The 19542-nt window shown below is 44.2% G+C and overlaps 1 protein-coding gene across 3 annotated transcripts in view; it reads left to right on the forward strand.

Annotated features, from left to right (window-relative positions):
• The first annotated feature begins 1478 nt into the window (after positions 1 to 1478).
• The window catches only part of DENND5B (DENN domain containing 5B), a 112716-nt gene continuing 94652 nt past the window's right edge, over positions 1479 to 19542 (forward strand). For all 3 annotated transcript variants that reach the window (XM_017804834.1, XM_017804835.1, XM_017804836.1), the window contains exon 1: positions 1479 to 1590. In XM_017804834.1, coding sequence (XP_017660323.1) covers positions 1479 to 1590 — 112 coding nt within the window. The remainder of the gene's footprint in view (positions 1591 to 19542) is intronic.

A 19542-nucleotide genomic window follows, 5' to 3' on the forward strand; every position in this document is an offset into this window, starting at 1 on the left:
CTGTGGATCTAGCAAGGTTCAGGTTGTTCCTGAGTGCTGCAACAACAAGAATTGGTGATTGTGATAGAGGACCCATCTTCTTCTACTTTTTTTTTTTTTAAATTGGAATGTGAGAAAATTGTTTAGTTCTTGTCTGCTGTCAGTAGAACACTACAGGAAGCTGAGAAGTAAAAGAGCATAAAACTTTTTAATTTGAAGGGATGAAGAGAGAGAGATGCTGACCCAGGTGACCTCTAGGTAGGAATAGTTACTCCATGTACCTCCATAAAATGATACATACTGGATGAAATAACAGGTATTTCCTTATCAAAGGCACTTGTTGAACAAGGACAATTGTAAATCATAAAAGGAAGAGATGTGATTCACGCTGATAGGAGTTAAATGAAAGGGGTCATAGGAGTCCACAGTAAGCAAAGGATGAGATTGTAATTATTACAGACAGCATGGACCAAGACAGATGAAACAGAAAAAGATGAAAGCGCATATTGAATTCTGCCAACAACTTCCTTACGATATACAAATGTCAGAATTATCTGACATATGCATGGATCTCATCCCTTTGGAGAAGAAAATCTTAGAACTTCAAAAGAATAGGTGCCGCTCCCGGACAGAGCTGCAAGTACTTTGGCATCGGGTGATCCTAAAAAGAGGGACTTTAGCAATGCAGGTAAAATAACGCTGATTTCTTCCTGGACCCGGCAGAATGGCTAGTAAATCTTAAATGAACTGAGAACTAAGCGACATTTTAGGGTTTTGCTGTGAAAGGGAGCGCGGGTAGCGAAGAAATAGCTCTCCGTCCTACAAATTAACGTGATACGGGCGACATCCATCTGGGAGCGGGGATGGAGCACGCACAAAAAGCCATCCGCTGCGGGCGGTGGTTGTTGCTTCGACGTTCGGATGGGGAGAAGCAGCAGCCGTTTCCCCCGGCAGGATTCCCGCAGGAAGCGCTCAGCGCAGCCGGAGCGCCGGGCGGGGCTCGGCCAATTCCGGCAGCAGAGCTCCGGGAGCTCCCTCCTGGGGGGGGCAAAGACATTCCCGATAGGAAGTGACACCGTCTCCTTTTTTATTTAAATAAAGCCAACCTCCCCCGCTCACACCCGGGGTGGGGTGGGGGATGGAGGGAGGAAGATTAAGCTTTAATCGCGTATCCCGAGGATTGCGGATAAAACGCGCGACAAAGCCGCCTGGGGCTCTCCCGCACCCCACGCGCCGGGAATGCCCGGCTAAGGCGCGGGGCGGGGGGGAGAGGCCGCGCAGGGTTTAAATGCCCCGCGGGGGCGGTCCGGCAGTGCGGCGCCTCCCGCCCGTCCCCGCCCCGCTCAGCTGACAGCGGGGCCGCCGGTGCCCGCCCGCCGGAGCCGCTGCCGCTCGGTGCCCGCCCGCCTGCGCGGCCCCGCCGGGGATGGGGGGCGGCGCGCCGTGACCGGCCCGAGCCGCGCTGCTGCCGCCGGGAGCCGCCGCCGGGAACCGGCGGGATGAGCGGGAGCGGCGCCCCCGGGCCCGGCGCGGCGCCCTGCCGCTTCGCCCACTACTTCGTGCTGTGCGGCATCGACGCGGAGAGCGGGCTGGAGCCCGACGAGCTGGCAGGTGAGCGCCGCCGCCGGGAGGCCTCCGCCCGCGCCCGCACGGCCGCGGCTCCGCCGGGCTTTGGGGATGCGCGGCTTCAAAATGTCTGCGCCCCCCGGGGAGGGAGGGGGGCGAGGGGAGGAGAGGGTCGCCGCGGCGGTGGGAGCCGCGGGGAGGGCGCGACTTTGAAGGATAAAGCATTCTCCCGGAGGGGCTGGCGGAGCATCCCCCCCGAGGGCAGCTCCCGCCGGGATGCGCCCTCCCCCGCAGGCCGGGCTCCGCCGACCCGCCGCTGGCCCCGGTCCCCGGTGGTGGCGGGGGACACGCAGCCTTCGCCCGCCCTCGGCCCAGCCGCGGCCGTCAGGGTGCGACTGACGGGAGAAGGGTACCGAGGGTTATGGAATTGGAGGGAGCCGAATGACCGAGCTTTCTATCGGGGCAGATGCATTTTCTTCTCTATCTGCACTGGAAAGGAGGCGGAGGGATCTGGGAAGAACTGAATAAATTAATGGAATCGCATCTTTATTATGCCGGTTTATTCACATTTTATGTCTGTTCAGAAATAGTTCTCCTGCATCCTTCCATCCCCCACCACCCCAAAATTGTTACAGAATCAGAGAACAAAATTAGTGCTATAGGATCTAACACGTTTTCTAAAACGTTTATTTTTGGTGGGTTCATGACTGTATACGAGCCGATTATGTTGGCATAAGGCAGCAGTTCTTTCTCAATGTCACTTTTGTTTATGTAAAAGAAACTAAGTCAGGTTTCTACATATAAAATTCGATTGACTTCAGGCTTAATAACAGGGCTTAATTGCATGGAAGCTAAACGTTTCCTCATGATCCTACGAATTTGGAAGCGCTCAGGTGCCTGTGTTTGACCATTCCTGTGCGTTTGCACTGCAGTCGATTGAGCTGTGCCTGGCTCAAATTGGAGGCAGCTGTACTGTCAGAGCGAGCACCTCTGCCTGGCCATGGGATCCTGGCTGTGTGAGCCTGGTGAGGTCTCTGCAGCTATTGCATCAGGAAGTACCTTGCCGTCAGGTTGTGCAAGACAAAGACTTGATGATCTACATCACTGATCAATGTACGCTGGTTGAAGTTCATGTTTTTGTCACCTGTAAAAGGGGTGGATGCACATACCTGACTTTCCAAGGAGGTTTATCTTAATGCACTTTATCTAAATCTCTACCCTTTGCAGTGAGCGCACACTGGAGGTAACCCCAGGATCTCCAAGCTGAAGCATTAGCCAAATGTGCTTTAATCTCTGTTTTGGGAGTTTTTTACATGTTCTAGTGACCGCAGTTTTATGTTTTCAGTTTCGCTGCTTTTAGTAGAAAACTCTTGGCTCGTCACCATCTCCCAGTTGATGGTGTACAGGGTTTGATTTGCATGACATGACCTATTGGGGTTTCAGCTACGTAAAGTTTGAATCATCTCTAACTCTTCTATCCAAAAAGAAACTGTTTTTAAAGCCATGTTGGCTGGCAGGCTGTGCCTTCCCTGATGAGTACCCAGACTCTCAAACTGGTCTTTTGCTGATTTTTTTGCACCATTCCCCAGTGAGATGGACAGGTGTGTTCTTGAGGAGTGCTGCTCAAGGACAGCCTGGGCGCAGTGGGTTCATGCAGTGTAGTGCCTCGACTATGGGGCTCATCTTTCATGGTCATTCGGTAGGTTTAGCTGAACTGCTCCAGCAACACAAAGCAAAAGGCATCCCCTTCTTAATTTTTCAGTAAAAGAAAGACATTTTGGCACATCTAGGGTATATCCATTTATACAATGTAGTGCAGCTATGAATGATTTCAAAGAGAAATTACCAAAAGTAGTTGTTTTTAAAGCAATGTCTTTGTAAGTGGCAAGGTCCAGCAGGATGGTTTGTGCATACAAACATTTTTGGAAATGCCACTTTGGGAGGCATTCTTAATACCTAGGGGGGGTTGGGATATGATAGAGGAAGAAGTGGAGTAACAGAAATATGATGGGACTTAATATTGCCACTGAGCAATGTTGTATTTTTAGGGACTCGTGACAAGAGCTCTCTGCTATCAGCTGGGAGCTCAGCAGTGGGAAATGCTGGGGAGGAACAGGGAGTGCTGGGAGCCACAAATATAATGCAGCCGTGAAAAAAATAACTCTGGTTTGAGATATAGCTGAGAAAACATTTCTGTTAAAGCCTGGGGAGTACTAATGCCACTGTAGGCGGGCAGTAGTGAGAACCCACCTACAAATTTGTGTTACAGGTTTCAAGCACCAAGCTACTAGGATTGAATTCATTGCCGGAATGGGTGGGGAGAAAGAAGCTTGAGGGAACAGAAAGTCTGTTGTATCATAGGAAACCCACAGATGAAGGCTATTCTTTCTAAAAATGTTCTTAAAATATTTGGTAGAAAGAAATGATGCTTTTCTTTCAGTTTTGAGTTATGTAGCTTGTTATCTTGCTATCCCTGTGCTTAAAGAGCTTGTTGAGGTAAGTCAGGGCATCAGTGAAAAGTGGCTGTGACTTAAGCTGCTACACAGATCATCCCCAGTTTAGCAAAAAAAAAGTCATCAAGAACCTGCTTATCTCCAAACCTGTGAATCCCTTAGCAGCCAGTGTACACAAAGGGCCTTGCTCAGCCCACGTTTGACTGAGTGGAGCTGCGTTGGGGCTGAGCAAAGGAGCATGAGAAGAGACAAGAGGAGCTCTTCTGCCACCCTGGAGGCCCCAGGGCCTCTCCTGTGAACAGAGAAGCAGAAGTTACAAAATCCTCGAGGGATTTTCAGCTTTCAGATGGACTTGGTGATCATCTGAGACACAGGCAGCTCCCTGGAACACACGGTGTGTCGTGGAGCTGCTGGTGACTCACCTCTGGTGTCATCTGGGAGCTCCCTGACCTGTGCCCTCTCTTTGCTGAGGACAGCCCAGGACTCACCCCTGCGTGGAGGCTTTCCTTGCCTGATGGCTCAAGCCAAAAATCATTTTCCATAAAAACTCTCTGCAGTTAAAACAAACAAACAAAAAACCCACCAAAAATCCTCATCAGCTGCATCAGACATGAAGTGAAATGTTTCAATGGTACTCTTGAAGGCAGGGCAAAGAACTGCCTTTTTAATTTGTCTTGTAGAGTTGATAGGTCTGTCCAGAAAAATGAAATAAAATCAAGGTTTTAAAGTTGTGTAAGGTTTTGACGTGCTTTTAAGGAAGAGTAACTTGCTTTATACTTCTTGTTCCACTGGATGCTCAGTGCTTAAAATAAGTTTGGTAGATGAGAATTTTCCACCAAGCAGATGGTTCATTTTGCTTAGATTATTTTTTTTCTTTTGCATGTCTGATGTTTTCTTGTACAGATTTTCCTAGTTTTTTTAACCACTTGCTCTGCAGCTGGCTTTTCATATGGCTGATTTGGGGTTTTTAAGTGAATTAATTTGAGAAGTTAAAAGCTGTTTACCTATTGCTCGGCTTGGTAGTGTATCCAAGCACTCAGTAAAGTTGCATATTGATATGATGTTGTCAAAACTTGTGGCACTGTCACAAAGCTCTCGGTCAAGGATGAAGGGGAAAAACACACCAATTTCTAGGGAGTTGTAGGAGGAAAGGAAACTAACTAAGGATTTTTTGGCACTTAATAGTTGGAGAGGTCATTAAAAAAAAGCAGGGTATTTGATGTGAAATACCTTGAAAAGCGTGAAAATTTCAGTATTGGTTTCAGTGCCCTGTTGAACTCCACTAAAATAGAATGAAGGGAGCTTTTCTCTCATGCTCAGGGCTGATGGAAAATAAATTTCAGTTCACTTTCCTCTACTTGCCTATCTGTTCCCAGATAAAGCCATTTTGAGACTATCAGCCTTGGAATTTTATGCACTTAAATGAATCCGTTAAAGTAAATATTTAACACTGCATTTAACAAAAAGACCTAATTATTCATTAAATTGTTTCTATCAAATATTTTGTCATACTGTATAAACTTTATAAGTGTGTGTGCAAGGCACAAAATTATTCTAGCTGTAGCAGCCTTCACCTATTGCTTTGAGAGCAAGTTAAATTTTGTAGTATTTCATTAGTGTGTCACAAACTACAATTTAGAAAAATCCAGAATATGCATGACTCAATTAAAAATAAAATTAAATATCTTTTATTGGGGAAGTAACTTAGTGCTCTGGAGGAAAGCATAGAATTAAGGATGAGTGTTTTGTTCCGCAGTGGAAGGACTAGTCTGTGCTTCGTTGAGGGTGCAGTTGGTGGAGCAGTTTGGAGGAAGAAAAGGTGTCAGAAGCCACCTCGGGAACTGGGGCCTGAAGGGCCGTATTGGATGCTGCTTTCTGTGTCTTACTGGTGGAGTTGTGGTAGCCCTCTTGCTGTGTGATATGAAAAGTTTTATAGCTTTTTTTCCACACATGAACTGTAAAATATTACCTCAAGACTATGGTTGCGGTGAGGAGACATTGTAGTTATTGTATCTTGTCTAGCAAATGTATTTTACACTGTCTAGTTTTGGCCATTGCATAAAGATTCACTGTCTTATTGTCCCATTCAATGTATACTTTAAAACTGTAGAGAGCTTCATTACTCTACTTTTAAGATCAAATTAATTTTTTTTTTATGATCAGCAAAGCTGAGAGTGCTTACTGTTCATGCTCATTGGAACTGCTGAATGTCTCGGGGAAAATAAACACTACTTCTACCTCATGCTGTTTCCCTACAAATATCCAGATATTGGTAACTAATTTCCCCCCAGTGAAATGTTAAAATCCAAACAAGGCATATTGCAGTCTGGCTGACTTTCTTATCTAGTAGGCTCTTATTTTTAGAAAGCTAAAAGACTTTTCTGTCCTTGTGTGTGCCTGGCACCCGCGTGCTTGCTCATTGCAGAGCCTCCCCACATCCTGCACCATTCTCCATCGTGCTTCCTTCATGCCAAGTCAGCGCACAAAGTGCTCTGCCAGAAAACTTGGTGGCACTACTACAGCGATACAACGTCTTGTGTGCATGGCTTTTCTGGAAAAAGGCAATTGGGTTTGTTCCTAGTTCACTGGAAATAGACTGAGAAATCTCCCTTTACCGAGGAATATCTGAACAGTTGTGATTCCTCTTAATGACTTACTCAGCTGACAGAAAGGAAAAGCAGGCTGCGGGAGTTTTGCTTTTCATTTTTAAGTACAGTCCAGATTTGCACAAAGCATTTTGGAAGGATTGTCTGGGTTAAGTAGGCTGGTTGTGGACAAGAGTGGTACAAGTGGAGGCAGAGATGGCTTATGCTGTAGAACTTAACAAAACTCGACTTGCTCCTCAGAAGCAGTTGACATAGATTGTTTAGGATTTCTGGTCATTGGGAGGCTAGTTGGAGTAATGGAATTCAAGCATTTCTCCAGCCCCTCTTAAGAAGTGTGCTCAAAGACAGCACTAAGTCTTCTGACTTCTGTAAAAAATAAGTCTTGTGGATCAGGGATGGATGGAGTAGCTGCATTATTGAAGTAACTGTCATTTTTCTGTGAATTGTCATAATAATAGTATATATTTAGAAAACCTGTTTGATAAAAATCTAAACTGGGTTAATATTTTGTTCATGTGAAACCAAATCTTATTCTGCATACACAAAGTGTTGCTTTTCTAGTTAAAGGAGTATGGAGATAATTGCTGCTTCTGGACAACCTTAACTTGATGCTGAAATAGAAATATGTTTCTGCTCTCTTCTACGTCTTTAAAGGTGGTGGCATGGATAGTTGCTGTAATGGTTTATTCTTAATTTTGTTTTGGTTTTATTTTTCTTTTGGTTTTTTTTTGTTTGTTTGGTTGGTTGGTTTTTTTTGCTACTGGGGAAAACCAGAATTCCATTGTAATACCACAAAGATTTTTATTTTATTTAAAAAAAATGTCTGAATTATACATTGAAGATTTAGCTCCTGTGGGAGGATTTCTTCAGCCAGAGGAACTATAGCCAAAGGAAACAGTGCTTTTTATAAAGAATTGTCAATATTATTGACAACTATGATCTCCAGTTACAATAACCTTTAATAAGGAGTAACTTTCTTGCTCACTTGGATTACAGACTATTTCTGAAATGGGTGATGGCTGTGGTGTATTCTTATATTTTAGTAATAGTACTTTCATTCTCTATCTTTATATATGCCAGAGAAACACAGGATTTAAATGCTCCCCCAGCCGTGGTGTGACTATTCTGTTATACATTTACCTTCATCTAAGGTTTTTATGCTGTATTCCTTTGAAAATAAGATATTGATTGGGTTGGAAAAACATCATTATTCCTATCAATAGCACTGACTCACTAATGCGAAACCAAAGAGAATTTCTTGTACTTTGTTTGCCAGATAAGCTGATGTTTTAATTTCCACTTAGAAGGACTAAAGCCTCTTGCATGCTCAGAGGCTGTTTTGCTGCCAGTGGCTGTTGCAGTAGCAGAGATGAGGAAGGTGTGATTATGTGAAGGGTTTTTTCAGTGACAATCCTAGCACCTGCTCTGTTAACATTGCAGTAGGTAGCCTTTTTCCTTCACATAGTGTAAACTGCAGTAGTAATCAAAGTGCTGGTGGGCAGAATGGCTGAGCTGCTGTCCTTTATAAGAACGACCTAAATCCAGCCCTAATCTTGTTCCTGCGCGTCAGCCTGAAGTCAGTGCCGGCCCCATCCTGGCGGCTTAGCGGTGCTGTGGCTGAGGAGGGACGGGGTCCCCGGGACTGCAGCCACCTGCCTCGGGCAAAGAGCACCGAAAGGCAAAGGTGTGCACATCCTGGAGAGCCCAACAGTGCCAGATCAGGCCTCACCACGGCTGGGTGTTGGTAGGGAGGGGTACGGAGATGGTGATTTTGAGCCTTATGTGAAGGGTCCCTGTTGCCAGCGGAGAGACTCCTGTGTTGATGTCCATCTCTGCCGTGGTCGTCAGGGTGCTGGGGGATGGTGGCATCTGGGGGAAGGCAATACACACCCCTCTGAGATTGGAAGAGCAATAACCATAAATATGTCAAATTGCTCAGGGCAGTGCGTGACTCCAGTATTGATTTCTCTGCTCAGCTGTTTTCCCGTGTCCTCTCCAGAGCCATTCCCCAATGCTGCAGGAGCTGTGCCAGTGCCCTGACACCCTGCCCACAGCTCTCCTGTGCCAGTGCAGAGCTTGACACAGGAATAACTCCAAAACGAGCTGCTTTGGGAGGGGCAGGGCTGCAAGTAAGCCAGCAGAACAAGGGTGTCAGGAGGCCTCTCCTGCCTGCCTTCTTTCACCCGCTTGTCAGGGACTAATCAAGTTGTCCTTAATGCCAGCTCGTCCCTGAAACATGCTGGCAAGTGTACAGCCCGCAAAGCCTCTGCGTGGGCTGATGCTGGATACGTGGCTGGCACACTGCTCCCCACTGCAGTTGCTGGTCTGTTGCAGTCAGGGCTGGAGTCAAGGAGAAATGTGAATGAAGGAGAAAAAAAAACCCAAACAAACAGTGCATGCACTTTGATGTACAAGTTAATGCTGTGGTGTTTGCCTGGCGCTACTTGAGATCATATACACCACTTATATACGTGGGAAGAAGATGACAGGTAGCTTGTTCAGCCACCTCTTGTGTGTATGGAGAGAAATTGTTGTAGTCAAAATATGTGAACCTACATAAAGTTCATGAGTGTAAATAACCTACAGTTTTTTTCTTTTTTTTTTTTTTTTCATTATCTATCTCTTGACCTTTTTTTTTTTTTTTTTTTCGTTATCTATCTCTTGACCAGAAAATAGCAAAAGTATGTATGATAGGAAAAGTTGCATTGAGGAAAACCAAATTTGGTCAGGAAACAGTAGACCTTTGCTGTGGTGTTTTGGTCATATTAGCCATATTGATAATCTCAAAAAGTAATTAGGGAAAAGATGGTGATGGGTCATCACAGTAAAAGAAACATACTATGGAGGTGGCTGATGTGTGGCAGACTGCTGAGGTGTCAGATACTGGCATGGCTGGAAGAAGCCAACTCCATTTGTGCTTCTTGCTTGGAGTCAAAGAACTTTAATCAGCAGTCTGATCATTGTAGCTTATGTGAGAGTTCTTTCATTAGGGTGTCCTAGGCTTGATGAAGGTGCCTGGCTGAAAACATGAAGTAAGCCATGCTCTTTTGAGGTGTGAGGTTTAGCTTCTACCTCCATCTACCCACCCAATCCATGAAAAATAACATCGGAACATCCAAACAGATGTTTAAAGAGTGACATGGAAAGAGTATTCCCTTACTAATATATAGTCTGAGTTGTTTTGAAGGACTTTGCTAGATCTTAGTGATCTTAGTACTTCAAGTGATAGTATAAAAATTAACTCTTAGTAGAATATAATATGGGGGGAATGGGTCTGGTTTTTTTGTGGATCTGCAAAGAAAACTTGTTGTCTTGCTGGAGAACAACCTTCACAGTTTCATACAAAAATGTCAGCAGTTCTTGTTTTGTGTTGAGGCAATGTTTAAATATGTCAGTCTTGGAGAGTGAGAGCACCCCCCTCCTCCTTGGAGCATGAATTTGACTTTGCTTTACAGTCACTTTATTCATCTAATTGCAATAATAATTCTGGGATCTTTTAATGTAGCAATTAAAAAAGCCGAAAACAACACCAAGCTTTATATCAAATGGAGTCAAATCGTGCTTTGAAACTGTGTGAGTGGTAGGTTGCACAATGTGAAAGCTGGAAGAATTCTCTGTCCACTCCCTTCTTGGTATTCTCTTGTCATGTTAAGGACTAACATGTGGAAGGGTAAGGGGGCTTAATCTGAAACACCATTCTGTGTAAACAATGATAGGATTAAAAAAAAAAAAAGCAAAGCTCAACTGTCATGGGTGTGTAGTGGCTGCTGCTTTTCACGGATGACTGAAATTATTTGTATAAATTTGCATTTTCCCCTTAGCATCTATATAAGCCTCTGCTCATTTCCATGCATAGCTATTTCCATGTACAAACAGGCTGGCGTGCGCTGGCACGCGATGTGACGCCGTGTTACCTGTGTTAGCAGTAACTATAGTTACAAGGAAAAAATCACGGATCACCACGGATGCTCCTCACGCGAGGCTGCCCAAGTGTCAGAGGTGTTTCGAGTCTCCTGTGACTGAAAGACAAGAGGGCTGAGCTCTTTGTAATGAAACGATGAAACCAAGCGCTCACTTAACTGGTGATTCCTCGATGAAATATTGATCAAATGGGCCAAGCAGTCTGCTTTGGACTGACCAGTGTTTGGGATGCAGCTGGAGGCTGCTGGGAGGGGATGCTGCTGTCATGGTCCAAATAGGTATTGCTTACACTGATTTCACATGTCTGATGGCTTCTGCAGCCTGTGTTCTCACTGACCTGGATGCTGTCTGGAGGGTCCAAATCACTGATTCAGTAGCCCACCTCTCCTGCCTTTTTCTCCAAGTTGCTGCTGAGGTTAATCCAGTCAGATGGTGTTAATGCCTTCTGCTGGGCCCTCTGGTTTCTCGTGATGTACTCAGGAAAGAGAATCAAGATTTGTTTTTCTAAGTTCAAGTTATGAAGTATTTGAGCAAAGAATGCAATATGCAATTGAGCAAATATTTGGCTTTTTTTTTTTAGTTTTGTTTTGTTGAGGGAGGGGAGGATTTGCTGATGAGTTAGTTACTCACACAGTACTATTTCTCCATCAGTATTCCCACTTGATATTCTTGTTTGTTTTATGCTGTGCCATACTGTGACATGAATTTAAAATTAAGAACAATTTTATGCTTAAAAACAAAACAACAGCTCTGTTAACACAGACTTTTCAGCTGTGATGATTGCTGGTATGGGAGAGATGAAGTGTTGCTACACTGTTTCTGGAATAGGACTCTTTGTAATGTAGATTTTGTGCTTTCTCACTTTGTTTATTCTTACAGTATAACTCTTTGAAAATACCCAACACCGAGTATTTGGGGAAGAATCCCTGCTTTTTATTTAAAAAATATCAACACAAACCAAAAACATCCAAACAAAACCAACAAAACACCACAAACACCTGATCCCTTAAAATTTTGTGAAGATGTGAAGATTAAATGCTTAAAAACTGCCAGGTGTTTTGTAAAATGACTGTTGGTGGATGTGTGCTCTGTCACAAAGGTGTAAAGGGTGTATTCTGCTGTACATTCTGCCTTGTAAACACTGCAAGAATATCAAGGCCAGGAAGAACAGTACTACAGTGTCTCTAGTGCACCCCTTTTGCATTGTCAGCATTTGTCTATAATGCCTATTGGTATAAATCTATTAAGGTAGAATATTTATATCTCTGAAAATCAGGATAGCAGCTATTGAGGATGGATGGATTAGGTGTTTAGCCTTTTCCCAAGATGGTGCTATTCAAGACAGGTTTATCTTACTGCCGTTTGCAAATACGTTAACTCTTTCTGGCGTTAGTGAGTGTGAATAGCAGATGTTGTTTGACTCTTAATTCAAGCAGGAATGTGTAGTCTAGCGTTTCTGTCTCAAATTGGAGAGTGACTAAGAGTTGAAGAATCACAGTGTAAGGAATGCTATTAAGTAATAATTTTTTTGCTCTGTCAATATGAACATCTGCATAGGGTGAGGCAGCTGTAGCTGTGATCTGATGTTGCACTTAGCAAAAGGGGAATGGTGATGGGAGCTGTTAACTTGCACAACAACAGTTCTAGGTAATAATTTAGTTGTTTCTATGCCTGTGTCTTTGTTTTCTTTCTGCTTGGAGCTGCCCATAGGGTGAGTTGAGTGGGGAAAGAAAGAGCCCTGTTGCAAATTGCTCAGTCTAACACACTGTTAAAAAAAAAAAAAACAACCTCCCAGAAAAGTCCCTCCAGCTTAATGTGGACTGAACTTCCCATGAAAACTCAGCCTTAATGAGCTGGGACCCCTCAGCCCTGCTTTGTCCCTGTCAGCAGGTGAGAAAGAGCTGAGGTCCCTGGCGCGGGTGCCCTGGCTGTGACCCAGGAGCTCGGGGACCCGATTAGTTCAGCTCTTGTGCTTTCGGCGGGAATAAGAATGGGAAAACATCTTGTCTTGGGGGCCTGGATGTATTCATGCTCCTCGCCTGCAGGTCTGTGCTAGCGCTGGGAGAGGCATTTTTCCAGGAGCCAGGGAGAAAAGGCACAGATTTAGGTCTGTCCCAATGCGGAGAGTGAATTGCTCAGAGCAACTGTCACATTGCAGTGTCCGAGATATAGCTCATATTTGATGGTGGTAACGATCTGAAAGCTATTTGCAATTCAAAATCTGTATTAGGTTTTGGTTATTAGTTCATGTTTTATCAGCTCTTTGTGACTATGACTTCTGACTGTGACCCAGGGTTGCTTATGGTGCACTGAATAACTCAAAAGGGAAGCTGACAGTAAGCAGGAGACCATCTGTGTTGTTAATAGTGTAGTGTCATCACACTCAAAACTCAGGTTGTGTGATTTGATAACATGATCGCACTAGACTTGTTTCCTTTTTATTAAAAAAAGTCAAAAAAAACCGACCCCCCAAACCAAACTGTATCCTTATCTACTACCTTCTGAGCCCACAGGTCAATTTAATTTTGTCAGAGATGAAAATGGAAAAGATAGGGTATGTTTTTTGGTGAAGTCCCTGCAGCTAGAGCAGAGATCCTAATTAACCTTCCAATAATACAAAGGCTACTGGAAAAGCAACAGCACTTTCTAAAGTGAGAGAGGCCCCCTCCACGTGGGTATCCCGGCAGGCTAATTGGCAGCTTCAGAGCTGGGATCCAAGCAGAGCGTGCGTTGCCTTCTGCCCATCTGGTGGGTTTGGGAATGGAGGTAACTCGTGGTGCTGAGGGGGAAGGAAGAAAGATTGGAGCTCACAGGCTTGTGTGAGCAAAAGGAGCTCCAGGTGAGAGGACCACGATTTCTGTCCTGGCATCCTGTCGCATAATTCCTAGTGCTATTCACCCATGCCTGTGAAACCGTACAGTGTGTTAATGCCATCATGCTTAGTCTTTCTTGCTCAGTCTCAGCTCCTACAATGTGATAACAGGCAATGGGAGCAAAGCTACGTTTGGCAATAAATAGCAATTCTGAGATGGTTGTTTGCAGGGTCCAAGTCCTTCCTCGAGCTCAATGAAAGGGATGTAGGAACTCGACTGTGTTGGTGCTATTGCACCCAGAGATGTGTCTCTGAAAAAATGCTTCTGTATTGTTTCAAAATGCACTGAATGGGAGATACAGCAGCAGAATATGGTGGGGAAGAGGCTTCTTTACTTTCTTTTTCTTTCTTCCCCCTTCCCACATTTAAAACCAAACTGGCTTATCCTTATGCTTTATTGTTTTAAAATGCTATTCTGACCTTTCTGATAATATTGGTAAGAACCAAGATCTGTATTCAGATGTATTAAAGTGATAATGATGCATAAGGAGTCATAAAACTGTATTAAGTGCATTAAATTTTGAGTAACTCCAGTAAAAGGTGCTGCAAGGGCTGGCTAATCACTTTGCATTTATGAGTTGTCTTGGAAGTAAATTACAATATTCTGCTGGATCTGCCCGCAGAAATGGCTTAGAAGGAGATAGCATTGCCTTGCAGTGGAAGGTTGGCAATCTATGCTTGATTAATCTGCTCATACCAAAGTGGCATCCCTCCATGCTTCCAGCAAGCTTGTAATAGATGAATGAATTAATGAGCCCCTGGGTAACCGAGACTACTCTTGGGAGCTGGGAGGGACATCGGAAAGGATAAACATTGGTGACTCAGTTTCTCTTTCTTAAGTTACCTCTATATCGTTTTCCAAACAGTGCTTAACTGATTCCACGTTGGAGTATTAAAAGTGCCTTTCCACATCACTGACAGTAGCAGAGCTATTTGTGTGTGTTTGACCAGCCAGGTTATTTATGTCTTTTTTTGTTTCCCTGAACTTTCTCTATCTGAAAAATGTTGTGAGCTTCAGATGTGAAAGCCTGACTCTTGGTTAGTTGCTGCCAGACCATGCTGAGTCTTTGTATGTTAGAGAGAGGTTGGGATCAAACCTTGGGTCCAGCCAAGCGGTTCACTAAGCTGTTGCTGTCTTTTGAGCATATTCAATTAACTAGTTGGCAAAAGTCTGTAGAGGTCTCTGAGGCTGTTGATAATTTGTGGTTCAGAAAGTTTGGAAATTGTTCTAGGTTTAAGAGAAACCATTTCAGGAGGTTACTTAGCTTTTGCAGGCTAGATTGTCTTCTATTTTCACTATCCAAATATGTTTAATAAAAAAAATTGCAGCTAAATTTAAGCAAACTTTTCATTCAGGAATTAAATTCGTGTTTTTCTTTCTTGCAGTGGCTTAGTGACAATTGTCTTGCTAATGCATTTAAATTATACTCCTTAAAAAAGGTGTTATCTGGTTTATTTTGTAGGAGGTCATCAGTTTCGCAATATTGTGTAAAACTGAAACCAAATCCTCCTGTCTGCAGCTGCAGTGTTAAATAGAGCATCATTGTCATGTGGTGAGCATGGCTGTCAAAACACTTCGGGCAAAGTGGGTAACATGAACAGTTCTTCTACATTAAATATTTATAGAAGAAAATGCAAACTCAGAAGGCTGCCAGCAGCCAGACATACTGCTTAAATACCTTGTTGTGGTGGTGAGGGCACGAATCTTTGCGTTACAGCTCTAGGAAAAAGACAGTGAGCTGTTTCTCCTTGCCCATGGGCTCAACAGTGTACTTCTTCTGCGTGTAAATATATGTGAAAAGGAACAGGAAATGTAAAACTTCACAAGAAAAACAATAGCCCTACACAGGTGATTTGCTTGCCAGCTTCCCCCAAAATGGTCTGTTCTCTTGGCCCATTGGTCTTGTGCTACAACAGCCATAGAACAGCACAGCACAAGCCCTCTCTTGCGTGCCTGGCCTCAAGGGCCAGCATGTCTTTATTTCTGGTCCTCTGGTGCAAACAGGTGGTGAACTACAAGTGGCGAGATGCTGAGGAGAAAACCATGTAATTAAATCTGGCACCGTAGTATAATAAATCTCTGTTGTATTCTTTAGCTTTCTAGACGCCTTTGGAGCAATATACAATGGCTGTGATTAATGACTGTTGTATTGTCTTAAATAATAAGCTTGAGCCTTCAGATAGGTGACATAATTTAGCCGTAATGAGCGTCAGCTTCGTGTGTTTGATCTCAGTGCTTTGAATTTCAGCGTCGTTGTTGCCATGTCCTTGAGAGATTGTTTTATGCTGAAGAAAACCAGTAAAGGAGTGGGGTGGGAAGCAATTTCTCTGAGAGTGTGAAGAATCCAACCAAACTGTTGCTCTGAGGACTTTGACTCTTTTGTTGTATCTTGGTTTTAGATATGCAAGATGAAAGCAGTTGGATTGTTCATAAACTGGACCCACTGTTACTGAGAGAGATTTTTTTTTCTTTGATAAAAGTATTCCTTGCTGGGAGGTGTCTGCTGACAGTACCAGTGATGGGTGTTTCCTTTTGTGTGTCAAGATGCACCAAATACCCATAGCAGGGAAAAGGCTTTTTGGTCTTTTCCACACCACTGCCTCGTCCATCATCACCTCAGCAGGCTTCTCTGTTTTTTCCCTTGACTGAAGGCAGCAGTCCTTTGATATGAGCTCCTATTTTTTTTACATTTTCTGTATTCAGCTGACAGAGGAGAAAAAACATTATATTCTCTTCCCTGCAGTACCTGTGAAGAGCTTTTCCCATCTCTGTGTTGTGCATCTGCACAGCACTTCAGCAGAGCTGGGAAGGGAGGGCCGAGAAGCTACAAAGCACATCAGACCTAATTATTCAGCCAGCATAAGGGCCTTTCTTTCCTGCTCAGGATATTCGCTTTTGACTGACATAGTGTGCTGATTTCAAAGCCATTCCACAGCGCCACAGAAATGCTTCAGCCTCAAATCCATCCTCCTTCGGGCAGCCTGGCCCAAACAGGCAGCCCTCGCGGCAGGGCTTGGCAGTGAAGGGTTGACACAGACTCTCCCCTTTGTCATTATTTTTGTGAGGATGGGGGTAAAGGGATTTAAAATCCCTCACCCTTTCCTATTAAGTCTGACTCATTTTGTCTGGTTTAGCAGTGTGGTAGAAAGAAACATAATGGATTTGTTAGGGTCAGTGCTTCACAATGTGACGGTTGACTTTGATGGGCAATAGGGCCTAGTTTGCCACTCCAGACAAAGGATTTGTAGGTCTTGCAGGCTGCCATCTGTTTCTAAAAGCAAGTTTTTATAGAGAAGGGATGCAGCTTGCATGCTGAAAAAGTTGGGGGTCTTTTTCTTGAGAGCTGCTGAGCCTTTGTATTTGAGCTTTTAATTTCAAAACTAAGCACAGTTTATTAATAGCAGGATCTCCCCCAGGCAAGATGAACATACAAATAACATTAGTGATGTGTTGATGTCTTCTAAAATATTTTTATTTTAGAATGCATGTACTGATCCCCAGAGTGGGTCCTATTCTTTTCTCCAGCCCCCACCCAAGCTCTCTGAAATGCAACATCTGGCCACATTCAGGTTGTTTGCCTTTATTCTGCTACATAAGCATACAAGACACAGATTGGAGAAGAAATAATGTTCTGCTTTCATTTTATTTTTTTTTTTTTTTTACTTGTGCTGAAGTTGCCAAGGTGATGTTAGGTCATACAATGGACTCCATGATCTTAGAGGTCTTTTCCCACCTAGTTGATTCTGTGATTCTTCAAAATTTTGTCCCGTGCTGTTTTAATAACAGCGGTAAAAACTAGTTGATCATACTCTACTCCTATAATCCAGACTGGAAAGTCCTGATTTCCTGCCATGAGCCTGCTGCAGAGTCTCTTAAATAAAGTGGCCAGCTGACCTGTAGGGTTTAGACATGCTGACAAGTATGATCTATTTGTGCCGTGCGTTAACCTGACTGTTAATGGATTGTTTCTATGTATAACTGCTGGAGGAAGCACAGAGCTGCGCAGTCCAGGTCTGGAGGGCAGGAAGACATCCTGCTGCAGGACTTAGCAAAAATAATGAGTAAAGCCTCTGCAGTTTTCTTCTTTCCAACTGGAGATGAACAGGACCCTGAGAACTGATAAAGACGTCCTGGCTTGCCATCCAGTCCTGCCCGTTTATTTGGGCTGTTACTCTCCTGATGCAGTACTGGGAGCTGGTGTGTGTGTGTGCAGTGCTTCCTAACGCTCTTATGGTGCATTTTTCCCTTTTATTAAGGGGAGTGACTGGTGTGGCTGCAGTAGCTGTGCAGATATGCAGATACACATGAGCATCACTGAAAATGGGGCTGGAAGTGCAGTGCTTCCCTTGTTGAGAAGAGTTAATTTGCCTGAATGTCACATTAGGACTGTGGTGGCAATGGCCCCAAACAGAGCAGCCTAAGTCCTGCCTCTGCAAACATCCCAGGCATCTCAGCACTCTCCTGCAAACCAGCATTTGCCAGTGATGAGCAGAAAGCTGGCAAAGCTGCCTGGGGACTCTGCTCTCGTTGCCTGAGTGCTGTGTTTCTGGCTGTTACTGGAATTACCTTTTCTCCAAATTTGCTCCCAGCCTTGGCAAGTGTCTTGGTGCTGGGGGCTGGTGTGGGAGAAGGGGTTCGCTGGCTTGCCTGCCCTGCCTGCTGCTTGGCAGATGGAAACAAAGCCATCAGCTGTCCAGAAGCATGACCAGCTCTGATTCCCTGCCCTGGCTTTCCTCACAGTGCTGTGCCTGAGCCAGCACTGCTCGAGCAAGGAGGGCTTTTCTACTGTGCGGGCAGCTGTGAAAAGAGGAAACTTTTTTTGAGGGAATTAAAGGAATAAAACGACTGCCTTTGATGTGGTGGCCTGGTTCTGTACCAAGCTTTTTGCCTCAGGAGCTGATAGCCTACCCCTCTGCCAAATTTTCCTGTGAAGGCTGGAATATACTACAGATAAGTACCTGAGGCCCAGAGAAGCAGCATTCCTGGCCAATGGGATTAATTTAAATGAGAGTGTACCCAGCTCTTACATAAAGAGGAGAGCTGGTACATGGTAGGCAGTCTAAACACTGATAGGCTGCCTCTATTGATACAGGTTCCTAGTGCTGGCCATTTTGTGGAATTTAAATAGTTTGCCAATGGCTTGTCAGATCCTGCCATATAATTTAGCCAGCTTGGGATAGCTGATGTTAGTGATTTGCTTTGGAGACGTGATGACAGTTCAGCCATCAAATATATGTGCTGGGAGTCAGCCCATCCAGCTACCTCTAAGCTCCTTTCAAGCAGTAGAAAAACTTCTTGTCTCCTTTAAGGTGCAGCAGGGCCGTGGTGTCAAGTCCAAACACCTATGTGGCACCCTTGGAATTATGCTTGAGGAAGCCCATCATTTTCATGCAGTCAACTTTAAATTTTCAAAGCTGAGACTCTTGACTTCTTTTCGCTAAAATATGGGGCAACACAACAAGCTTCACAGAAGTGCAGCCATTAGCTTAAGAGGAGCAGATAAAAAACTTGAAAGAGTTTTGTTTAAGAAAAATTTGCATTGAGTACCTTTAGGTAGTTGTGTTATCACTATATTTAAAATGAGTATTGAGTATGAGAAGCCAACATTGGCTTTATGGTCCATTTGGGGACTCCAGGCTTTTGGCAACATGTCTGTACTGCTCCTTGAGAGCTGTCGAGCTTATTGAAGTGGTAGCTGTATGACCTTCTATATCTTTTCTTTTTTGTGTAGTCTTTGTATTTTCTACGCTTTAGAAGAAAAAGGAAAAGAAAAAAAAAGGAAGGGAGGAGCAGTAGAGGATAAACTACTGAAGAGCAGGGACAAAAATGGTGGAATCATCATTTGTAGAAATAGCACTTGATTTAGTTGGTTTAGCCAAAGAATCTTTGGCTCTATCAGAGGAGAACTTTTTCTGCTGTACTTAATTGAATTTGCCAAGCTGGAACAAGCCCTGGCATAGCAGTTTCAACCCCTGCCTTTGCTACTCAGCAGCATTCAAAGCTGCAGAGAAGTGATGAAAAATGCTGAGCAAAAGCTGTGTGAACTGGAAAGTCAGCGCTGAAATGCCTTCTTGACCTGGTGGTGGTGGTGGGTCATTTCCTCCTCCTGAGTCAATTTGGGACGTTTGGCACATATCCAACACA

The sequence above is a fragment of the Lepidothrix coronata genome, unplaced genomic scaffold (assembly GCF_001604755.1).
Source record: "Lepidothrix coronata isolate B3197 unplaced genomic scaffold, Lepidothrix_coronata-1.0 Scaffold10, whole genome shotgun sequence".
NCBI classification, from domain to species: domain Eukaryota; kingdom Metazoa; phylum Chordata; class Aves; order Passeriformes; family Pipridae; genus Lepidothrix; species Lepidothrix coronata.